The sequence below is a fragment of the Psittacula echo genome, assembly GCF_963264785.1.
Source record: "Psittacula echo genome assembly, chromosome: 5".
Lineage (NCBI taxonomy): Eukaryota > Metazoa > Chordata > Aves > Psittaciformes > Psittacidae > Psittacula > Psittacula echo.
The window spans coordinates 8,239,719-8,260,263 of record NC_137739.1 but is presented as its reverse complement, the minus strand read 5'-3'; the positions used below and the strand labels follow the sequence as shown (position 1 = coordinate 8,260,263).

Here is a 20,545-nt window from a genome sequence, read left to right as displayed (position 1 = left end):
CTTTATTAAAGAAGTACTACAGCAGTGTTAAACAATTGCGGGTTGTTAGCAGAAATTGATTGAGAAATTATTTTAATCAGGCAGACTCCAAACTCAGAGGTGGAGCCTGCATCTAAATTTTTTGCTAATGGGCTCTGTAAGGAAATAAAAAAAAGAGTTCTCATTATTTAACCAGTTATTGAATGTGAGGGGACAGTTTTGCCTCTGTGCAAAGCTGACTGAAACCAATGCAGTATATCCACACCAGCTTTGTAGCAGCCTTCATTCAGAGAGTCCTTTGCTAAGCATACTCCTTGCATACATCTAATCCTGTGATCTAGAGATAAAAGACCATTTTGTTAACATAAAATATGAAATTGTAGTTTTCTGGTTGCCTGTATATAGCCACATATAAATATTTACATATATATATATATACACATGCATGAATATCTTTGCTTGCTTAGAATAACTTTCTGCTTAAGTGCTTTCTCTAGATGATTAAAAGTCTGGTAGCAATGAATGGAAACACATCTCCAAGTGCTACATTAAGCATGGTAAAAGCATACCTTTCTTTTCTGTTCTATTATTCTAGAATTAATAGAATCAATCAAAATCCCAGTGTGATAAACATACCGCTTTACTTGTTCCCACTGCCTAAGATGAGCATTCTAGAATAACATCTTTATTGATTACCAGTTAGAATTTCTAAGATGACTGCTTTATCTGCATTTATCTGTCATTACTTGCAGTTTCGTAATTTAATAAAGGCAATATTCTCTCCTTTCTAGTAGTTTCAAGACAGGCTCTCATTATTTTAGCTGAAGAACATGAAGAATTTCTCTCTTAACTCACATCTGTATATCTCAGCTTTACTAAAACAGAATTAAATACCACGTTTATAGAAAGGAGAGCTTTGTACAAATTATGCAGAAAGTCCAGACTGTTTCAGAAAAAAGCAGCAGCTAGAAAAACAACTGTCAGGATCCCGTTCTTCATGAAGAGCAAATCTAGAAATTCTGTAGAAGCAGAAGGGACACAAAAAAAATTGAAATATAAGAAATGCCTAAAAATACTTCATGAAGGCGTCCCTGCCCATCGCAGGGGGGGTTGGAACTAGATAACCTTAAGGTCTTTTCCAACCCTAACTGTTCTATGATTCTATAATGACTTAATCTGTGGAGGAGACAACCATTCTTGTCAACAAGTTGGAAAAGGTTTTCACCGTGAGAGAAGGAGACATTATTTAAGAATATAGATAGTACTCAGATAACAGTCTACATATCTTGCAAATGTGATGAGGATGTTGAAAAAATTATGTTTGTTTAATTGTAGTTATCAGCCATCTTGTTTTTCAGGTTTGGAGTTTTCCATACATGCTGAGTTCTGGAAAAGTCTTACAGATGGGAATAAAGAGCAAGGGCATGATTTTGTTAATCGTGAGAATTTGGCTGTGCTCATCATCCACCTTCTACTGAAATGGTTTCTCTTCTAGCAGGAATACCAGAATGCAGGTCTTACCAGGCCAGAGAGGAGGAATCATCCTTACAGGTAAGAATTCATTCATTCTCAGCTGGTACAATAACTGAACTAAATATCCCACATTGTCATGCTTTTGCAGTGTTCTCAGTCAACAGCAGGTTTCAAAAACTTTTATGTGAAAAGTCTTTCAGATGTAAATGTACTGTACTTCCTAAGGCTTTCAATTTTTCCCCACAAACAAAGGAAATGGAGAAGATAATTCTATTTAAATATTGAGCAATCCACACTTACTTGAGTAGCTTTGTGGATTAAAATTGTGCAGTATGTGAATCATTTTTATATAAAACATGCTTTAATAGTTTTGATTTCAAAATTATCTCCACCATCTTTGCTTAATTATGGGTATTTGGAAATTTTCTACAGCCTGCTGAATGGCACACCTGATTCAGACATCCTTAGAGGACAGCACGCATCTGTACAACTGAGATTTCTGCTATTTGAAAATATAATGAAGCTTTTAAAGATACACATAAAAGAAAGGAAACAAAAAATGTTTAACTAAATTACTTTCTAGGACATTAGTTTTTCAAATGCGTCCATTGTATTTTGTACACTAAGTATATTTTTTTTCTTTTACATTACATTGCTTGCTTTATCCCAAGCATGGCAATTTGCCAACATCAGCTTTCAGTGATAAATTTTGCTATACAAAGCAAAAGTTTTTATATCTGAGGCCACTTCCTTCTGCTATTTTATCATCTTCCTGGTTTTGTCTGTTTTAAATAAATACCTTTGTATTTTCACATCTTTTATATGCACGTATACACAGATCCTTTCCTCAGTATTAAAACTGATAGTTGCAAGTTAGCAAAGATAAAAAAGTCTGACTGCTGACTTCAATTTCATTGAAATAATATACTATATGGATGCTTTTATATTACAGTATTAAAAGATCTTAACATATTGATATAAAAGCATTTCGTGAATTTGGGAGTGGGGTGAGGAGGCAGGGGTTGATGTTTCGTTAACAACATCAAAATGGAAATAATCTCTGGGTACAGCTATATTTGAGTACTACAGATTGACACATGGAGGCTGGGTTCTCAAAGTGAAAAACGTTATTTTAAAGCATCTTAAATTTAAGCATACTGAAATTTAAAATCTAAAAAGAAATCATGGTGGAAGCCAAACATCTCTCCTTTATTCGTCTCAAGAGGTTGAATATTTCTGCCTGAGAAGAAAAAACCTAGAAAACTCAGCAGGGAGGAGAAGCTAGAGAGATCCCTGCATATGCAGCAGAACCCAAAGAAAATTAAGGAAAAGGAGCACTGAATTAGGAGTGGTCAGGGAGGAGAATGAGATCAGAGGAAAAAAGTTGAAGTTGATTCAGCAAACTGGAGAAAAGCTTTTGGAACTTACAAGAAAAAGAAGCTGTCCCTGATGTCACTGCCCATCTTAGCAGTCTCTCATGAATTCTTCTTTCCCACAAAAAACCTGTTACTAAGGATGTAAGCTGCAAATCATCATGTACTAATCTTTTTATGAAGACGTTTTTGTCATTGTTCTGTAGACCTATTGTTCTTTTACAACTATTTAATGGTCTAAAAATAGCAAGGGCAGTTCTATCATACTTAAATTACAATTTTGTTTCTTGAGAATGATTATTTTATACTTGCTGATTAAGATCACAGAAATCCTTTTCTGACCACAGAGGCTAAGGTACCAAGTTCATCCTTCATGTAACTGCACTGAGGTAAATGGAGTTACATAAGGAATTAATTTGACCTGTCTCCTCCATTTCCTTGAAAAATTTCTTTGTTTTAGTGCTTGCCAAGTTTTAACTTTGCCTCTCTCTTGCTTAACATATTCTCCTGCTTAGAGACAGTTTTTCTTTCTTTAAGACTATAAGGGGAAACAGAGCAGGAGAAAGACAATAAAGGTGAAGATCTGCTTTTTAAATTGAAAGTACACTTCAATTATCTCAAGAAAATACCAAGAGCTTTTTGTTTTGGTAGAGAAATGTAGGGGATTATACTTACATCCATGAGGATATGAAAGGAGTAAAATAGTATGTGTAGCCATAAAAGGGGAAGGATTTAAGTGATGTTTTTCTGCCTCATGTTTGTTTCTAACTGCAGCAGTTGAAATAAATAGGATCCTTTCTTGGTTAGGGACAATCAGAATTTAAAATGTGACACATCATCTTCTAACAAAGAATCACCTCCCCTTTTCATCTGAACTCAACAGGAGCTATGTATTCATAAGTAACCTACAAGAGAAGCTGAAGGCATACTCTCACCAGTATACAGCTGCTATATTTAATGGTAGAATAAATTTAGGTCTTGGATGGTAACATGGCACAAAATTCTTTGTACAAACTCAACCCACCAGTATAGAGTTACTTAAAGCCCAAAACCCTCACAAAACAAGGAGTGGATATAGGTTTACTCCTGATGATTTCATATTAGAGTTGGTAAGATTTGTCTTCATGTTGCAGGTATAAAGCCAGGATAAAGCTTTGTCTAAACACTGTAACTCATAGCTGGCTAATCTTCACAGAAATGCAACTACATGCTCATATTTGATCTTGATCAATTTATTACATTAGATGTTCTAGCATTGCAGATGAGACATTAACAAGCATGTAAGTTTGACTATAGGCATAGTTTGAGAAGGGCTGAGCATCAGGGGTCAAAAATTGAAATTGATGGTGAGTCAGTGGTTCACAATAAGGTTAGAATTATGCAGGGATATTGTCCTCACTGGCAGCATAACTATCCAGCAGCCCGCCCTCCTTCTTTCCACGCCATCTGGGTGTCCCAGTCTATCAATGCTGTAATTGTGCCAATGCAACTGTTCGTGGTACCAGAGCTTGAACTTAATCAATGGAATAATTCTGGTTAAAAATGACTGGTTTAGGCAGAACTTTTAAAATCTGGACTGAGTAATCTGATTTACAGCATGGCTTCACAAATGGTTGCATGAACAGATGAGAAGGCATTGAAAGTCACAATCATTAGTTGTCAGTTCCTGCTCCTGTCTAAATTTATGGTTCCATATTTATTAAACTCAGATTTGTGCACTGCTGACTAGCCCGCAGCAAGATCTGAGCCAGTTCATGTGGAGATATGCAATTGCATTTCAGATGCTCACTGGTGAATCAACAAGAGCACCTGGTTTAACCCTTCTAACACTGTATGTCACAAGCAAGTCCAGCTTGTCACTTGGCTGCCACATGTACCATGGGATGCCAGCCCTCTTACGCTGTGGAATTGTTTAAGAATTCTTATCGGGGCAGGGAGGAGGAGGGAACTGTAGAGGCCTCCCCTGTTATTAGCCCTACTACAATAAATCCTTCAACTGCTATATGCATGCATCTAGAGCAGGACTTGTGTATGGTTTGCAGCCCTGCTACAGTTCCCAGTATAGGATGAATGAGGAATTTCAAATACCCAGGTCTTGGTGAGACTGGGAAGTAGGAAGTGGTAATACATTTAACCATGCCAAGCTGGAGTTAGCCACCAGAGATGAATTCACAGATTGTGGCTACTTCTCAGGCTGGGAACAGAATCTGGCCTTAATCAGGGCACCCTCCTTTGAGAATTACTTTGTATCAAGTTCTATCATTTTCCTGAGATAGAAAAACCCTCTCAAGCTTCATGCAAAATTCCACTCATGATCTTTTTCAGCTTATGTCCTTTGAATCCATGTCCTCCTTTTCTGTTATTTTAGGCACAGCTTTCATGCTAGAAAGCATCCTGTTTGTGTCTAGTACTATGTATGCATAATTAATACAGGTAAAACAAGTTCTAATGCAAAGTATGTTTCAGATCATAAGCATTACAGAGTTGGTGGACCTCCACAATTTTTAATGCATTTGGTTTTTCTCAGTGGGGCATTCTGGTGTTCATTACTCAATGACTCATCAGTGGCCCTATCAGTGTTACACAATGGAAACAAGCACTGACTTCCAAAACCAGTAATATTTGATGTTAGGAATAGATTAAGCTTATTTAGAAGTCTTAAAAAACCCAGCAACCTCAAAATAAGTCAAGAATTAGAATCTGAAATAAGCTGCAAATAAAATTCAGGATATGATTTAGAAGTTCATGTGGAGAAAAACTCATGCAAAATTCTTAGGGGCATCTTTAACTTTGGGAGGTTTGAATATTTTAAGGGAATGAGCTTCCTATGCATACAAAAAAGCACCATTCATAAAAGGTGTTTGAGTTGCTAAGCTTCAGCTTTGATGTCTCTGACAGCAATATAAAATACCTGCATGTAATTTTTTCTTGGATTAAATTAAAAGTGCAAACACTTTTGAAACCGTTAAGACAACCAGCAAACAGGATTTTTCCAGCTGAGACAAATACAGTATGTGTGACAGCATAAACATTTTAATAAACAATACATGGCTAAAACCCGTCTGCCAGACAGAGGAAGTCAAAGAGTTTGCCTTAGGGGCTTAAGAATACCAGGCTTTCAAGTACTGATAAATTAAAAATTAAAAAATAGGGATGAAAAAAAGACATAATGATGGACTAAGACCTTCCTGCCTGGAAACTATTAGGCATTGCTTCTTAAAAAATAAACAGAAGTATTCTTTAATACAGTGGCCTAGTACTGATGACAGTGATTCTAACTATCAAGAAGATACTGTCTTAGGAAATGTCATGCACAATTTTTCTACAAACATGAGCATCTAAGTGAGCAAGTAGTAAAATCATAATAATAAACCCACATAATTCTAGCTTACAAAACATTGCACCTCATCTGTATTCTTTAAGATGTATCTATATTGCTTGAGATATACATCTATTCTTTAAGATAGATCTATATTCTTTAAGAATGTATTCTTAAGACTGTACAGATGTTCATGTCTTTGAGATTAACTGTTCTCCTTAAGCGTAACTTCTTGCCAAATCTAACAGAAGTTACAATAAGCCAGACTTCCAAATTAGTGATGTTTTGACTGAATGCATGAAATGGGAATACCTGCATGCAGGATGACTACCTCCTCAAATAAGATTTCAAAGATTCTTTCTTCCTTCTGACAGTAAGGTGCATTATTCCATCTCCCTGTATTGGATACTGACATCTGGTCTGATGGCACAATGGCAGTTAGTTTACTTCTTTCTGGATTAATAAAAAATTCAGAATTGTATTTCTGGTCTTTGAATACAATGTTAGTATATACATCGCTAGTCATGTAATGAACATCATCACAACTCATCCTTTTGATTTATGAAATCTATCATCATACAACGGAATTTTACATCACTGAAACATTTACATTTCTGAAAGAGGAAACTTAACAAAGTAAGACTAGGTTTTTTTATTTCTACAAGTAAACTAAAGATGAACAATGAAGATTACTTTTTTTTCCCTCCATAATTTCCATTAACAAATAAAGAGCAATCCAGAAAAAAGGAAGTCCACTTTTGCTGAGGAAAGGATGTGGTAACCTTTCTTACTCTTGAATTCTTTGATTATTAAAAAAAAGAAGAAAAAGGAAGGGCAAAGAGTAATTTTTATTTTCAGCCAGTATTGTTTGGAATCTGGTTCAAAAAATCCATAGAAATAGCTTAATATTCAATGAGCCTTTCAGACCACACAAATGTGATAATGTGATGTAAGGGATTCAGTTGTCTTCACTGACTCTCTGTGTAAGGACAAATGTCATAACAGATGTGCTCCTGACCCCTGAAAATGAAAAATGACATGCTAAATTACTGCTTAGTGGAAGCTGAACCAAAACAGATACTAAACTATCCAAAGAGAGGGAAAAAAAAAACAAACCCAAAAACCACCAAAAAACACGGACAAAGCGTATTACCTGAAAATTCAGCAAATAACCACATTTATCATTAAAGGATCAACCTTGCCAACAGCAGGTTTTGGAGAAAGCCCAATTTTCTCCTAGAAATAATTTAGACAGACCAGCTATTAGACTATTATTTGCACAAATGACAGACTATGAAGTTCTCCCAACACAGAAGGCTAGATTTGTGGATACAAAGCTGGCAAAGCATACTTGTGGTAAAAACAGATCTATGACTACAGAATGGACTACAAGAAAGAAAAACAAAACAAAATAAGATCAAGCAATCTTTAGGAAACTGCTGATTGAAACCCTTATTCATATACACAGAAAAATAAAATTCATATGTATTTCAAAACAGAAGAATGATCAAAGTTTCAGAAAACAGAGTAGATGTGACAGACTTAGTCACATGAGTAGGAAACAGCTTATTGGAGTGTATCCTAAAGTTTGCTGAGATTGTAACCTGTCTTGCTGCCTGTCATTTTTGTTGGTAAGGAACTACCCAGTATTTAATGATAACGCCATTGTTACTTGTGAATTATCCAAAACTATAGAGTAGTTCTGCTATGGTAGAACTACTATAGCTACGATGTAGAAATATGACTGTAATTCTTTAGTTGATATTGTACATTTTCAAAAAAATCTATTCCTGACCTAGTTAGGTTTATAGCCAGACATGAGACCTGTTTTATACACAGGAAAATGAGACAACAAGGTAAAAGGTTTGATCTTCAAAGTTTCTATTGCACACCTCACTTGAAGATTAAACATCTTTGACCAGTAACCACCTTGTACTCAGAACTAATAGTTTTATGACTAGAACACTTGCAGATCAGGCCCATGCAAAAGTAAGTCTCTTCATAATATACACAATATGTATGAAAGTTTCAAGCTTTAAGGCACATCTGCCATCATTTCAGAGAAATACAGCCTTGAGAAGACACTGTAACGTCAATACTCTTTTGTCCTATGTATCATTAATAAATCTTCCTACTAAAATGGAACTGTAAAGCACAGACTTTCCTTGAGAGGGTATTTAATGACACATATTTCAAAGCTACAGAGTCAGCTGCATTTTCAATAATGCAAAATACTGATAATTGAACTGTTTGGTCAAGTTAGTGCAGTTATAATAAAGAACATTTTGCTTATCTCACAAGTTTGGAATTGTCTGATTTTACCATGAAGTTTATATAAAATCTTTGCTATTAATTTGAGGAATTTTATAATCATGTATTGCTTCCATGAAGTCAACAGGAATTTTAAACTGAATTAGTGGGAGATGGACTGTTACCAGCAGCTCACCCTTCTCTTCTACTAGATTTAGTGATCAGGCTATCTTTCATTTTGCACTAGAATCTTCTGTCTAACAAAAGTATATTAACTTATACTGAAATATAGGAAGGGGAAAAAAATTATATTGACAAACAAAAACAACAAAAGAAAGGAATATATTTTATATAAAGGTGGAAAACAACAGATGAAATGAAAGCAAACAATCTGTGATCAATTATGAAATCAGTATTTTTCTCATGAACTAGATTCCCCTTTAATGTAAATTAAGTTTTCTCAATGTGCAAAAATATTCAGTCCACTGTCAGTTCATCTGCATTCAGACTTATTTTAAAAACATCCCATAATTGCACTTTATAGACACACATTTCAAAATAAATCCCTCACCTAGGTAATGCTTCTGTTTTATGTAATCATATCCTTTTTATACACTTACTAAACTTATAACAATATTTAACATAAGAAATACAGAAGAGTATTTTAAAGGTTTGTGATATTTATGGTTTCTAGATGAGGTAAAATGCTTTATCACCAGAGCAGCTGCCAGAGCCCAACCTCAGCTCTCAGCAAAATGGGCTGTAATAACCACCTATTAGCAGCAGTGTCAAGAGGTGAGCGCCTCCGACACAGCTTCCTAGATCGTGCTCTGTCCCATGCCAGCCTACAAGAGGAAAATGAAAAACCCGATATTTTCCTGTTGGCTGACCCTTTCCCCTCACAGCTTCCTTTCTGAGTAAGATTTTGACACCAAAGGTTTAAAAAAAAATAAAGAGGGGTGCTGCCTAAGAAGGAAGGAAGGAAGGAAGGAAGTGTGGCCTGTGCCAGCACACTTCTGCTTACCTTTACACAGACTTTGGAGGCTGCTGATATCCGAACTCCCATGATATCTCACTGACGATCTTTACTGAGAACTTAAGAAATCTCACAGATCCTTTGAATCCTAGGGCAGTAAGCAGGCAAATCCTTTCTGTTACCAACACAGATAACACAAACCAATGCAAACCCCTGTGCCACACATGGGGAAATAGTCTCTACACAAGGTTCTTCATGACCCCTGTTGCAGTGGATGCACCCAGCACCCCTCCAGCACCAGACCGGACCCAAGAACAAGGAGAAAGCAATAACTGTATGAAAACATGCAGAAAAATCATATGCCTCAGGTCAGAGACTCGACCCACCTTGTCCCAATTCACGACACGGCTTCAAGCCAGTTTGACCCTCACCTTCCTGTCACTCTCTGCTCTTTGCCCCCTTTAGACCCCTCTAAAAGAGTCAACAGCTCTGCAGACATTTTCTGGCCACCGCAGACCCCAAGAGACAACCCCAACCGACATGAAACCCAACTGACTCGACGGCTCCCCTCAGCCCCTCCTGATATCGCCCTCAGGCTGCTAGCCAGCCGCTGCCCCGCAGGCCGGGCTCCTCCCGCTGCCCTCGCCCCCTGCCCACCCTGACAGCCCATGGGGAAGTCGGCTCAGGCGCCTCAACGCTGCCAGGCCGCATCATGCGAAACCTGCCGGGAGGGAGCAACGAAAACGAGAGACAGGAAGGCGAAAAGGAGGCAACCCCCGCCCCCGGGGCCCGCTCCGCCGCAGGGCACGGCCAGGGAGCTGCCGCCCCCTGGGGGGAGGAGGCAGCACGGCGGTGGCCTGTGGCCAGCGACCCTGTAGCGGCGGGGGCGGTGGTGCAGGCCGGCCGGGCCTGCCTTTCCCCCCCTTGCTCCTCCGCGGGTCACATGAGAGGGGCGGGCGGCTGGGCCGAGGCGGCGGGTGCCGCTGGGGCTGAGGCAGGACTGGGCGGAGAGGGAAGGGGCAGAGCCGCGCGGCGGAGGAGAAGGAGAAGCGCCTGCGAGGCGCCGAGTGCTGAGGCGCGGGCCTTGAGCGAGTGGTGCGAGCTCCCGGCCTCCCTCAGCCGCGGCCGTTGCGGAGCGCGCTGCTTGCGGCCCCAACATGGACGAAGAGGGCGGTGGAGGTGGCGGCGGTGAGTGGAGGGGTTGTGCCGGGAGACGCTGCCTCTCACCTGGCCAACGCTGGCGCGGGGAAGGCGACCGAGGCGCCCCGCTCCTGGGAAGAGGGGTTGCTGCTCGCCTGCCCGAGGCCGTGACACTCGCCGCGCCCTTCCGTCTGCGCGGAGCTGCCCGCCGTTGTTGTGTCCCCGTCCTGCCCGGCGCTGAGGGACTGTTAACAGCGAGCACGGAGCAGCTCTCGGCGGAGCGTCGTGGAGGGGCTGGCCCTGTCGCCGGCGGGCACAATGGGGGCTCTGTGCCCCGCGGCAGGCGCCCCCGCTGCCGGGAAGGGTCAGGCGGAGGTTGGGGGGGGAGGCGGGTTTGCTGTGGCTCGGCGGGGTTCTTGCACAGAGGGGTGACCGGGCCGGGCAGGGGGGTCCCGGTGCCCCCGCCGCGGTGACAGCCCCGCGGCATCGCCGCGCTCGTGCGGGCAGTTACTCGTCTGCTGGAAGAGGGGAAGGGGGGAAAAGAAGAGAAAAAAAGTGTGTGTCTTGCAGTGTGCGAGCAGCGAACAGAGTAATTGAGCTCTGCTAGGGCTCTGTTTGTGTGTGTCATCTTAATGGAGGCTCGGTGATAATCACGGAGTGGTTCATCCAGTTTAAACAAGGTGAACTGTTTGCAGAGGCGTTCATGTTGCCAGATACTACTTTTAGAAAATCCGACTCGCATCTTGGGGGAGTTTCTATCCTTCATTTTTATCTCTCGGAGACCGGCTTGAGCACCGTCCCAGTTAAGGCGCTGCAGACGTGCAACACGTTCCCCTCCTTTAATTTATAATGTGTTTTGTGAGTGCGTGTGTAAAGCTGCTGCCCGAAATAACCAGTTCTTGCGTATCATCAGCGATAATGGTGGCTGAGGAGTAGCTGATCCTGCCTTGGGGCGGAGGGATTGACTTGGGTGAGCTGCCCTGTATTCTCTGTGACTGTGGCGGTGGTACAGAATGAAGTGATGAGGCTTTATCTTAAACAAATGCTAAACAGACTGCGTTTGAATGCATTGGCTGATTTCTGAATAAGTAAAGTGAGGGCTAAAACTTGTATGATTAATAGTTGCACGGTGCTTGCTAATTCTAAATATAATTACCCAGAACTCGGAAATCAAGTGGGTGTGGTGTTTGTTTTGACAACTTGAAAAAAAAAAATGCTATGATGAATCAGAAAAATCATTCTTCAAGCAGTTGTCTGGAAAAGTGGCCATTTCTCAGCAGCATTTCTGCTCATTTTGTCAGTGACAGACTTACCTCTTAAAACAAATCTGAAAAGACAAAACAAGACAGCCCTGAAAAGTTATTATTCAAAACAGTTAAACACTGTAATTGTAAAGAGCAGAAAGCTCATTCAACTCAAAATATGTAATTTTCATGGTATTATGGACTTGCATCTGTAGTTAAGGGAGATGAACACACTTGTTGTTGGCACTAACCCTGTGTAATATGGTATTTAATCACATGCAAGATGTAAACTAGAAGGTGGACGTATTGCTGAATCAATCTTTGATCAGGTGTTAAGCATTTCAAAGTTGGATTTTCATGGGAGGGAGAACACTCAGGACCTTGGAGGAGACGGTTTATATTTAGCTGAAGGCTGATTCTATAGGTGAAGCTGGATTTTTACCTAGCATGAGAGTGAAAGTATTATTTATAACTTCATATCTCATTAATACACATGTTGTTTCTATGGGGTCAAATTAGAGTACAGTTTATGTTTCTCCCTACTTAACTTCATTGTAAGACAACTATGGACTAGTAAGACTGGAAATTTTTTTGCAGTCAGTGTATTTGGTGTTTTACGTTGTAGTGTTGTTGAGTATTGCATTTTTTTCTAGAGTAGGGATCCGGTCTGGCATTTTCTTATGGACCACTGTCAGAGGTTGGAACATCAGCATTAGTTATGTCATTTCCAGCTAATGAATTGGTATTTTGAACTAAAAGTTTGCTGGTTTGTTTTTTTTTATTGATTTATTTTCTAACGATAGAGAGCATGTGGGAAGTGTAGATTTGACAGTCCATTTTAAAATCCTTTATTGCTGCTGAGTAGTGAGGCTCACGGGCTAGGAGTCTGACTAGGGCAGTACAGTGTTTTGAACCTCTGCAGGACATTTGCAATCCTCAAATCAGATGTTACTGAGTAGGAAACTTGGAGATAAGCATATCTCTGTGCACAAGTACATTAGGAAGTATGCAAAATTATTTGAGGACTGCACAGAAAATCACCCTAATTAGAGACTTGAACTAGATAAGCATCTAAATATCTAGGACATTAAACTGTGATTCAGAAGGTAAACTGCTATTCCCAGCTCAGTTCTGCATGCTGCCCCTGCTCTTCAGTTTAATTTGTGTCCTATGCTTCAGTTCCTGTATTTGTCAAATGGGGTCAGTTGTTTTACCACAGTGATAAAAACTTTGAATGAAAACAGAGCTGTGTAAAGGATTTAGTATTTTAGAAGCACTTGATGGAAGAGAAATGTTAATTAAGAGAATTGTTCTTAGTAGCTCTTTCTCTTTTGTATGTGGAGCCTTAAATAGGGGCATGCGTTTATATTATACAATCCACTTATGCACAAGCCTCCCATTGATTTCAGCAGAGGCTCTGTGCATGGATTATTGATGTGATATGATCCGAGTCAGTTGGTGTCTGTCTCAACCTTCTTTTGTGTTCTGATTAAAATATCTCTGTGGTTTGCTTAAGCCAGGAATTTTTTCCTCCCTCTCCTCACTTGGTTTAAACCCACATCTTTTGTGTTTTGACTGGGGCTTTTCTTACATGCTTACTGTTACTTGGTGGTGGTACCACTGCACTATGATCCTCGTATTGAATAGTGCTGTTGGCAGCAGGTGCTTTGGCTGCATACTGCTAAACAGTAAGTGATCTTCTGTATAGCATCAAAAAACAGTCAGTGCTGGAAGCACAGAATAGTACTTCTCTTTGTTTTTCTGAATTTGAGTCTAGTTATGCAGTAGCTTTGTAGTCTCCCAGATTCAACTCTTTGCCATTCCTGTTGGAAAAGACTGTAAGATTGAGTGCTTACCAGCTTCGTATATGTTTGTTTTAAACTGTCTCTATGACGGGTTCTAAACAGACATGCCAAAAAGTTAAAATCCTGCTTCTACTTGACAAATAGGCCAAATTACAGCACTAATTGTGGTATTGAGGTTTCCCTGCTGTGCCCCAAACTCTGTGCTTTATTTCTGAATTTTGAAGCTTTTTTTTTGGGAAGAGAGCAGTTCCAATTGCCAAGCTATGTTAGTAGTTGGCTGTACTTGCCAGGGATGGTGCCAGGTAGAACGTTGATTCTGTTATGTAGGCAGACGTTCATGAGGAACTAGGCCGAGAGACCAGATCGTCTTGCAGAAGACTCAGAAGAATAGATTTGCTGCCAAAACAAATTTAGCAAGATGACTTCTGTTCCTTTGCAGAACAAAGTATTTATCCATTTATAGGTAAAGCTGTTAAATGTAACACACACACCCAGATTTTTCCTAGGAACAAAAGTTTCGAAATTGATTTAAAATAAAATATCTCACTTTTAGATATGAGCAGCCTGATCTTTTCTGTTCTTTTCACATTGCAGTTATCTTTCAAAAGTAGATGTTAAAGATAGAAGAGTGCCTGTGGCTTCCTCATGGTTATAGACATTTGCTCTGCATTTAAGACAAATCTGGATAGTTTGTTTATAATAAAAGAAACTAATAAGAAATGTATTTTAACACAGAAGAATGTTAAATCTTTCACTCCATACTTATCAAAATAGATAACTTGTACTGATAGTTTTAAAAAGTTGTGCCAAGAGGTATTCAGTGGAGGGCTTGTAGTTCTAAATAGCACTCTGGGGGGATGCCAAGAACATAAAAATGCACCTGTGTGTTAGACTAGCCACATAGATTGATTCTAAGGAAGGAAAAAGAGCAGATACAGAATAGGAACACAAAAAAATAAACAACATAAGTACAACTTTTATCAGACAGTAGAGCTTTATGCTGCCTCTTATTGCTAAATAAATACTTCTTCATGCTAAACTAATCTCATATTTGTATAGATTACCTGTCAGCTCAGTAGTATCTTAACCTTTAGTTCCCAAGCAATTTAATCTGGTATCATGTTAATAAAAAATATGCCGTAATAAAATATTAAGAATTATGTTGTGAATATTAGTTGTTCTGGTGGAATCAGAAAATGGGCTTGTTAATGGCACTAACACATTAAAGGTTTTTTTTGCCTAATGTTCAATATTTTTAGCTCGATGTGGAAGAAAACATGAAATTTTTGCTGATACAATTTCCTGAGGTTGTCAGTTGCCAAACTTGATGTTTTCTTATATAATGGTATTTGGTGACTTGGGCTCAGCAATGTAAGTATGCCATGGGTTTAGGGGAGCATTGCTGCTGTAACATAACATCTCTGTTATAGAAAGAAAGCTGTAGGATTTACTCACAGGAAGAGAGTGCACTTTGCAGAATAATGTCTAGGAGTCATGGTAATAGCCATGTGAAAGTAGGCTCTCCATATGCTACTGTTACCAAGTGGACATTGCAATCTTTTAGTATCACTGAGGTTATAAGAGCTTTTACCAGTTGAGTGGCTGCAGATAATGAAGCAACAAGCTGTTTTCAGGGTAGTCTGCAGTTCACATCAAATTTATCAGTCTCATCATATTTTTTGCCTCCCCTCCTTTCTTTATAGGATTTTGAACATTTTTTCAAGGGAAGACAAATGAAACACATTGTGGCTTTCCTCTGGTTTCTTCTGCTTGCCATTTTTTTTGTCCTTTAAGTCTCTCTTCCTAGTACAACAGAAACTTTTTAAAAGCTTTAAACTGTTTTGCTTATACTATAGCTGCATCTTACGTGCTTCTATCTTTTATCCCTTCTTTTCTCTCCCAGTGCAAACATGCTTTAGGCTGTTTCTTTTCACACCCTGTCTTTGGCCCCAGTTACTTTTTGAACTACCTCTACCACTCAGTTTCCTTTTCATGTTGAAAGTCGTTGAAAGAGCTGATTGTAGTCACTGGCTGAAGAGTATCTTTTCCAGGTTCATCTTGGGCCCTTTCCATACTTGTCCTGATCCCTTGTACTCAGTACATTCTCTTCCTCTTCTTTGTCCTGCCAGCTGCCTCTAGTACTGTTTACTATACTTTTCTTTTTGAAATCTTCTCTTTTTTGGCTACTTTGACTGTTCTCTCCTTATTCCTTTCCTATCTTGTTAATTCTTTTTCATTTGGAAGATAATCTTTCTGCTTCCAACTTTTTTTTTTGGTGAAGATTTACCGGACCCTGTGTTTGGTTTTATGCTCTCTTCTTCTCTATATCTTGTTTCTGGATAATCAAATTTGCAAATAAAAATGGAACTATCATATTTAAACTGATGACTTGCAGCATATACTGTGTGCTCTGGATCCAGTACCATCTGTCCCAGCTGACATGTTGGCTTGTGTGACATCTTAAGATTGCGTAATTGTCATCTTAAGTTTAATGAGTCTAAACCAAAGCTCCTAATGTTGTTTCCACCCACTTCCTGTTTTTTGTTGGGTTTTTTTTTTGATGTCTGTGGATGCTGACATCCCAAGTGGCTATTGACAAGTAAAGAGAGAAATGTTCTAATTTATTCTTTCTCAAAAAGTAGTCTCTGGAAAAGTTATAATAAAAATGGCAGTAAACGGAACACTTTTGCAATCTCAAACTTATGAAATAAGTTACATTCTCCTATGCAATATTCATTTTCCTGTTTGAACACACATATAGACTAAATATGGCTATGGAATGACATGTGACATTTTCTGTAGGCTTCTGCATTGGTCTAGCCAGCATGCAGGATAGTGTTTTGTGACAACTGAGTGAATCTATATGAATTTTTCCCTCTTTTTTAAAGTAAAGTGCTAATTAACGATGTCTGCTTCATTTTGTCTCCTTATAGTTCATGAGTACTTCAGCACGTACGGAAGAATTGCACTTAGTGAAAAGTTTGGACATATTGACTGTGTGTTTCATTCACAGAGTATAAAAATAAGTACTTGGCATCTGGTTTATTAGAAAAACCTGTCAATTTATAGAATTGTAAGGCAGAAATCCCATGGCAGTGAAGAACATGTGCTATTTTACTTTTAAGATTTACAGGAGCAAAGGAAACATTTCTGACTCCTTCACTGTCCGTTCTGTTGAAGCAAAATGTTGTAGAGAAAAGGTACGTGACTTAGGTAGTAAAGCATATTTAATTATGCCATTTGTATAAATTTAACATCTAGCAAATTGTTTTTAATTGCATATGACTTCCTTCTTTTAATTCCAGCAATTTCATGGGAAAACTTAGTATTGCAAATTTTTTGGACAGCAGTATTTCCTCTTAGTGGGATAGACACACAAAATCCACTAGAATACCATGTGTTTTGTGGTCCTCTGAGATTTGCCTGGAGAAGGAAATGGCTTGACCTATTTGGTTGCTATGAAGTAAAAACATTCTTGTTCTCTTTTTTTTTTTTTTTTTTTTTTGTGAACATCTGTGTCACATTTATTTCGTTACTTTCTGAGGTTCTTTAAACCCATTATTTAGTAATACAAAGTTTTATTTAAGGAAAATAAGTGATGCATAACTGCCTCCACAATTACATTGAACTTCTGATATCTGCTTATACATGGGTATGATAAAAGTGGGTAGATTTCACAATAGAGATGACATGTTAAAAGGCAGATACAAACATTATCTACTATTTCCTAGGAAAAAAGTGTTTGACATATTCAGTCTTATGGAGTTAACAGGAAATGTTGTGTGCTAGAAACTTGTGAAATTTAGATCAGAATCTCATCTAGGATATGGAGTACTGAAGATCTTTGATCTAATTTTTCAGCAGGTTGGGCTTCTTGGTGTGGTTTTACTAATTAGCCTCATTTTCAGATGTTCTGTTTAGAATAAAAAGAAATAGTCACCTTATGCTATTATATGCAAGGTGATACTGTTATTTAGTAACCCAATGGAAATTGTACCAGCAAGGATAGATTTTGCTGGAAGACTATTAACTTCTGAATTCCAATAATTCTTCTGAATTCCATTAGAAAATTCTTCAAAAGAATAAAAGATCAGTTCATTTGTGAAAGTGAAATCTGAATTCAGCTCTGCCTTTTGCTATCACATCCAAGGGCTCACTTGGATTTTAAGGAACTGCTGCTGTTCTTTGCAGATGTGGGTCCTTAATACAAAAGGAGAAAGTTGTTGATTTTTTTAGATGAAATGCCTTGAGTTTCTTAACAAAACAAAAAAGCTGTGTGAGAATGATTAACCGTAAATCTGCTACTCAGGGTATGGAGAGGGTTGAACAATAACTGTGGGAATTAATTTTAGTGATTTTTCTACCCAGCTACAGGTTCTCACACAGCTTGTAGGAATACCTACTCCTCAGTCAAATTATATTGAAATTGGGTACTACCCTAGGTGTACTTTGGAAGGAGGAGTTGATCAGTAGGAAAAGAAATATGTCCAGTCTCTGTTGTACTCACTCTCATTCTCACACACATGCATGCACAAAAAAAGGCTGAAAAAATTGGCATCTGCAAGTAAGGGAACTGCCTCTTACTGTTTTATCTGAGAGGAACTGTGAGATGTAATCATTTAATGAGTCACCTCTGCGTTTTTATACAACCGCCTTGTTAATAACTTCTCACATGGAGATGTGTGGTATGGGTTTTATCTATTTATATTTTTTACTATCTGATTCATATTGCAAAATACCAGGTTGTTTTCTTGTTTAATTTCAAGTATTCAAGAGTCTTTATTTGCTGTTACATTTTTGCTTTCATGTACTGTAGGTAATCATGTTCCTTAAGATCCTTGTTTGGTTCATAAAAACTGTTGTCTGTAGGTTTAAATTCGGACATAAACAGATCCTGTTGCCTTAATACAAGAGATGGGTAGTTGTCAAAAGGGACATTCGTAATTGCATTGGATATTATAAGATAAAGAATTACTGTTACTTGAAGGAGTATTTCTTAACATTCAGTAGTCAGATTCCCAAATAGGTTTTTTTTTTCTTGCTCATGTAAGTTTGGATTAATGAACTTCCTGCCTAGTCATTCTAATACACAAAGGAGGAATTTTCCCACCAGGCTGTGTACTCTGTCTGAGTACAACTTTGACCACTTGCAAATGCAGTTTTTGAATTTGTAAAGCTGCTGCATGTTTTTGTTTCAGTATCTCATAACTGGCTAGCTAGGGGATGTGGAGCGAAGTTTTCCCAGAAAGTTGAGGTTAAAGTGGCTGCAAGAAGAGATGGTGGCCCTGTTATGGAGAAACTCTGTTGGGAAGACCCTTTCAAGTTAAATGTGTTCTCTTACAATGAAACTGCTAATGTGTACAAGCTAGGGGCTTGGTCCTTCATAGGACTGCTCCGAGTCCTTCTTGAGAAGACCAAAGGGACCTAACCCCTTTCTTGTACCTATAAAGTGCTCAGCTGTTTTGGATTGCCCACACAGGAGCTACTGTGTACAAACTGTGCAGGCTGATGAGCCATTATGATAGATATATGGACTTTATTTTGTGGGGTAGGTGAATGTGCATCTATATATTGTTTTGACGTTCTCCCTTTACTATTTTCTTATTTTTGGTTCTGATTTTTAAAATGCCCTGTCTTTTTTTTTTTTTTTTTTTCTTTCTTTTAACTGAAAGGATTCTACTTGGGACCCACCCACAACAAACAATATTTCAGGAGCATACCTTCAAGAGCCTTTATGAGGTTGAAGTAATCTTTGGTTTAGTCTTGCATTTTAAAACTTGCATTTAAAATTGTTAGGTTAGCTATAAGGAAGATAGATATAAAGAAGAAGTTCCTTACTGTGAGGGTGGTGAGGCACTGGAACAAGTTGCCTAAAGAAGTGGTAAATGCTCCATCCCTGGCATTGTTCAAGGACAGGTTGGACAGAGCCTTGGGTGACATGGTCCAGTGTGAGGCATCCCTGCCCATGGCAGGGGGTTTGGAACTAGATGATCTTAAGGTCCTTTCTAACCCTAACTATTCTATGATTCTATGGTAATTCTATGTTAATTGGGGAAAACTCATTCTGCATGTGGTATCAGTCACATGAATGCCTAAGTGGGTAGCCTGTGTTATGGAAGTCTATGTTTATAGTCTGAAAAGTAACTTTTCAACATAGCTTTATTTTTATCTAACTTGCTCTTCCACAAGTCAGTTTTGACCTAGTGTACCACTCTTTTATTTATTAAAATTGTCGTTATCACATACTTGCAACATTTTTAGGCAGCATCCAACATTTATCTAGGGGTGAGGAGAATATCTATGCTTGTTTTCCCACCATCTCTTATCATTTGTGCTGCTATTCCTGAATTGCAGTTTGTATAGATGCTGTTTCCTGAGTGGAAGTTGAACTGGTAAGCCAAGGTTAGAGGCAAAGTATAGAGAAATGGCTGTTGTGTCGATGAAAATGTTTGCAGTCACAGAAGGGAGATACTAAAAGGTTTCAGGTATGTGTCTAGTTTGTTCTTTGTGTAGGTGTTGCTGATTAATTCTGTAATCTGGGAATCTCAGATAGGGTTTTGAGCCTATCTCCTATGTATTACATGAAGTCAGCCTTTCTAGGCAGCTTGTGACATTTCAGTTTGCTGTAGATGTTTTAGAAAGGACTGATAAATGGTGCATATGGAGTTGATTATTTTTTGGCTATAGGAAGTGGAGTTTTGTGCATTAAATATAGTAACTTTCTTGTTTTAAATATCTGAGAGGAAGCTTCCCAACCCCCACTGATTATTTTTTGTTGTTGTTGTTTTAAATCAAAATACGTGTAACTCTCTTCATTCTCGTTTTGTGCAATGTAAGTTGGAAAGACTGCAATGTTTAGTCTTGGTCTTGTACTAGTAAATGACACAGTATCACATGAATGTTTTAGAAGATTAAGTTTTATTTTAAAAGAGCAAACATTAAAAGAAGACTAGTTTAAGTCTGTCCGATGTGACTTCTAATATTCA

At 38.6% G+C, this 20,545-nt stretch overlaps 1 protein-coding gene across 2 annotated transcripts in view; it reads left to right on the top strand.

Moving 5' to 3' along the window:
* Positions 1 to 10,437: 10,437 nt before the first annotated feature.
* CYTH3 (cytohesin 3) overlaps positions 10,438 to 20,545 on the top strand; it is a gene marked incomplete at both ends in the record, with an annotated part of 51,761 nt that continues 41,653 nt past the window's right edge. The window contains one exon of one of the 2 annotated variants that reach the window (XM_080619481.1): positions 10,438 to 10,558. In XM_080619481.1, coding sequence (XP_080475607.1) covers positions 10,528 to 10,558 — 31 coding nt within the window. Of the gene's footprint in view, positions 10,574 to 20,545 lie in introns of both variants that reach the window. The other variant, XM_080619482.1, reaches the window with a different exon arrangement.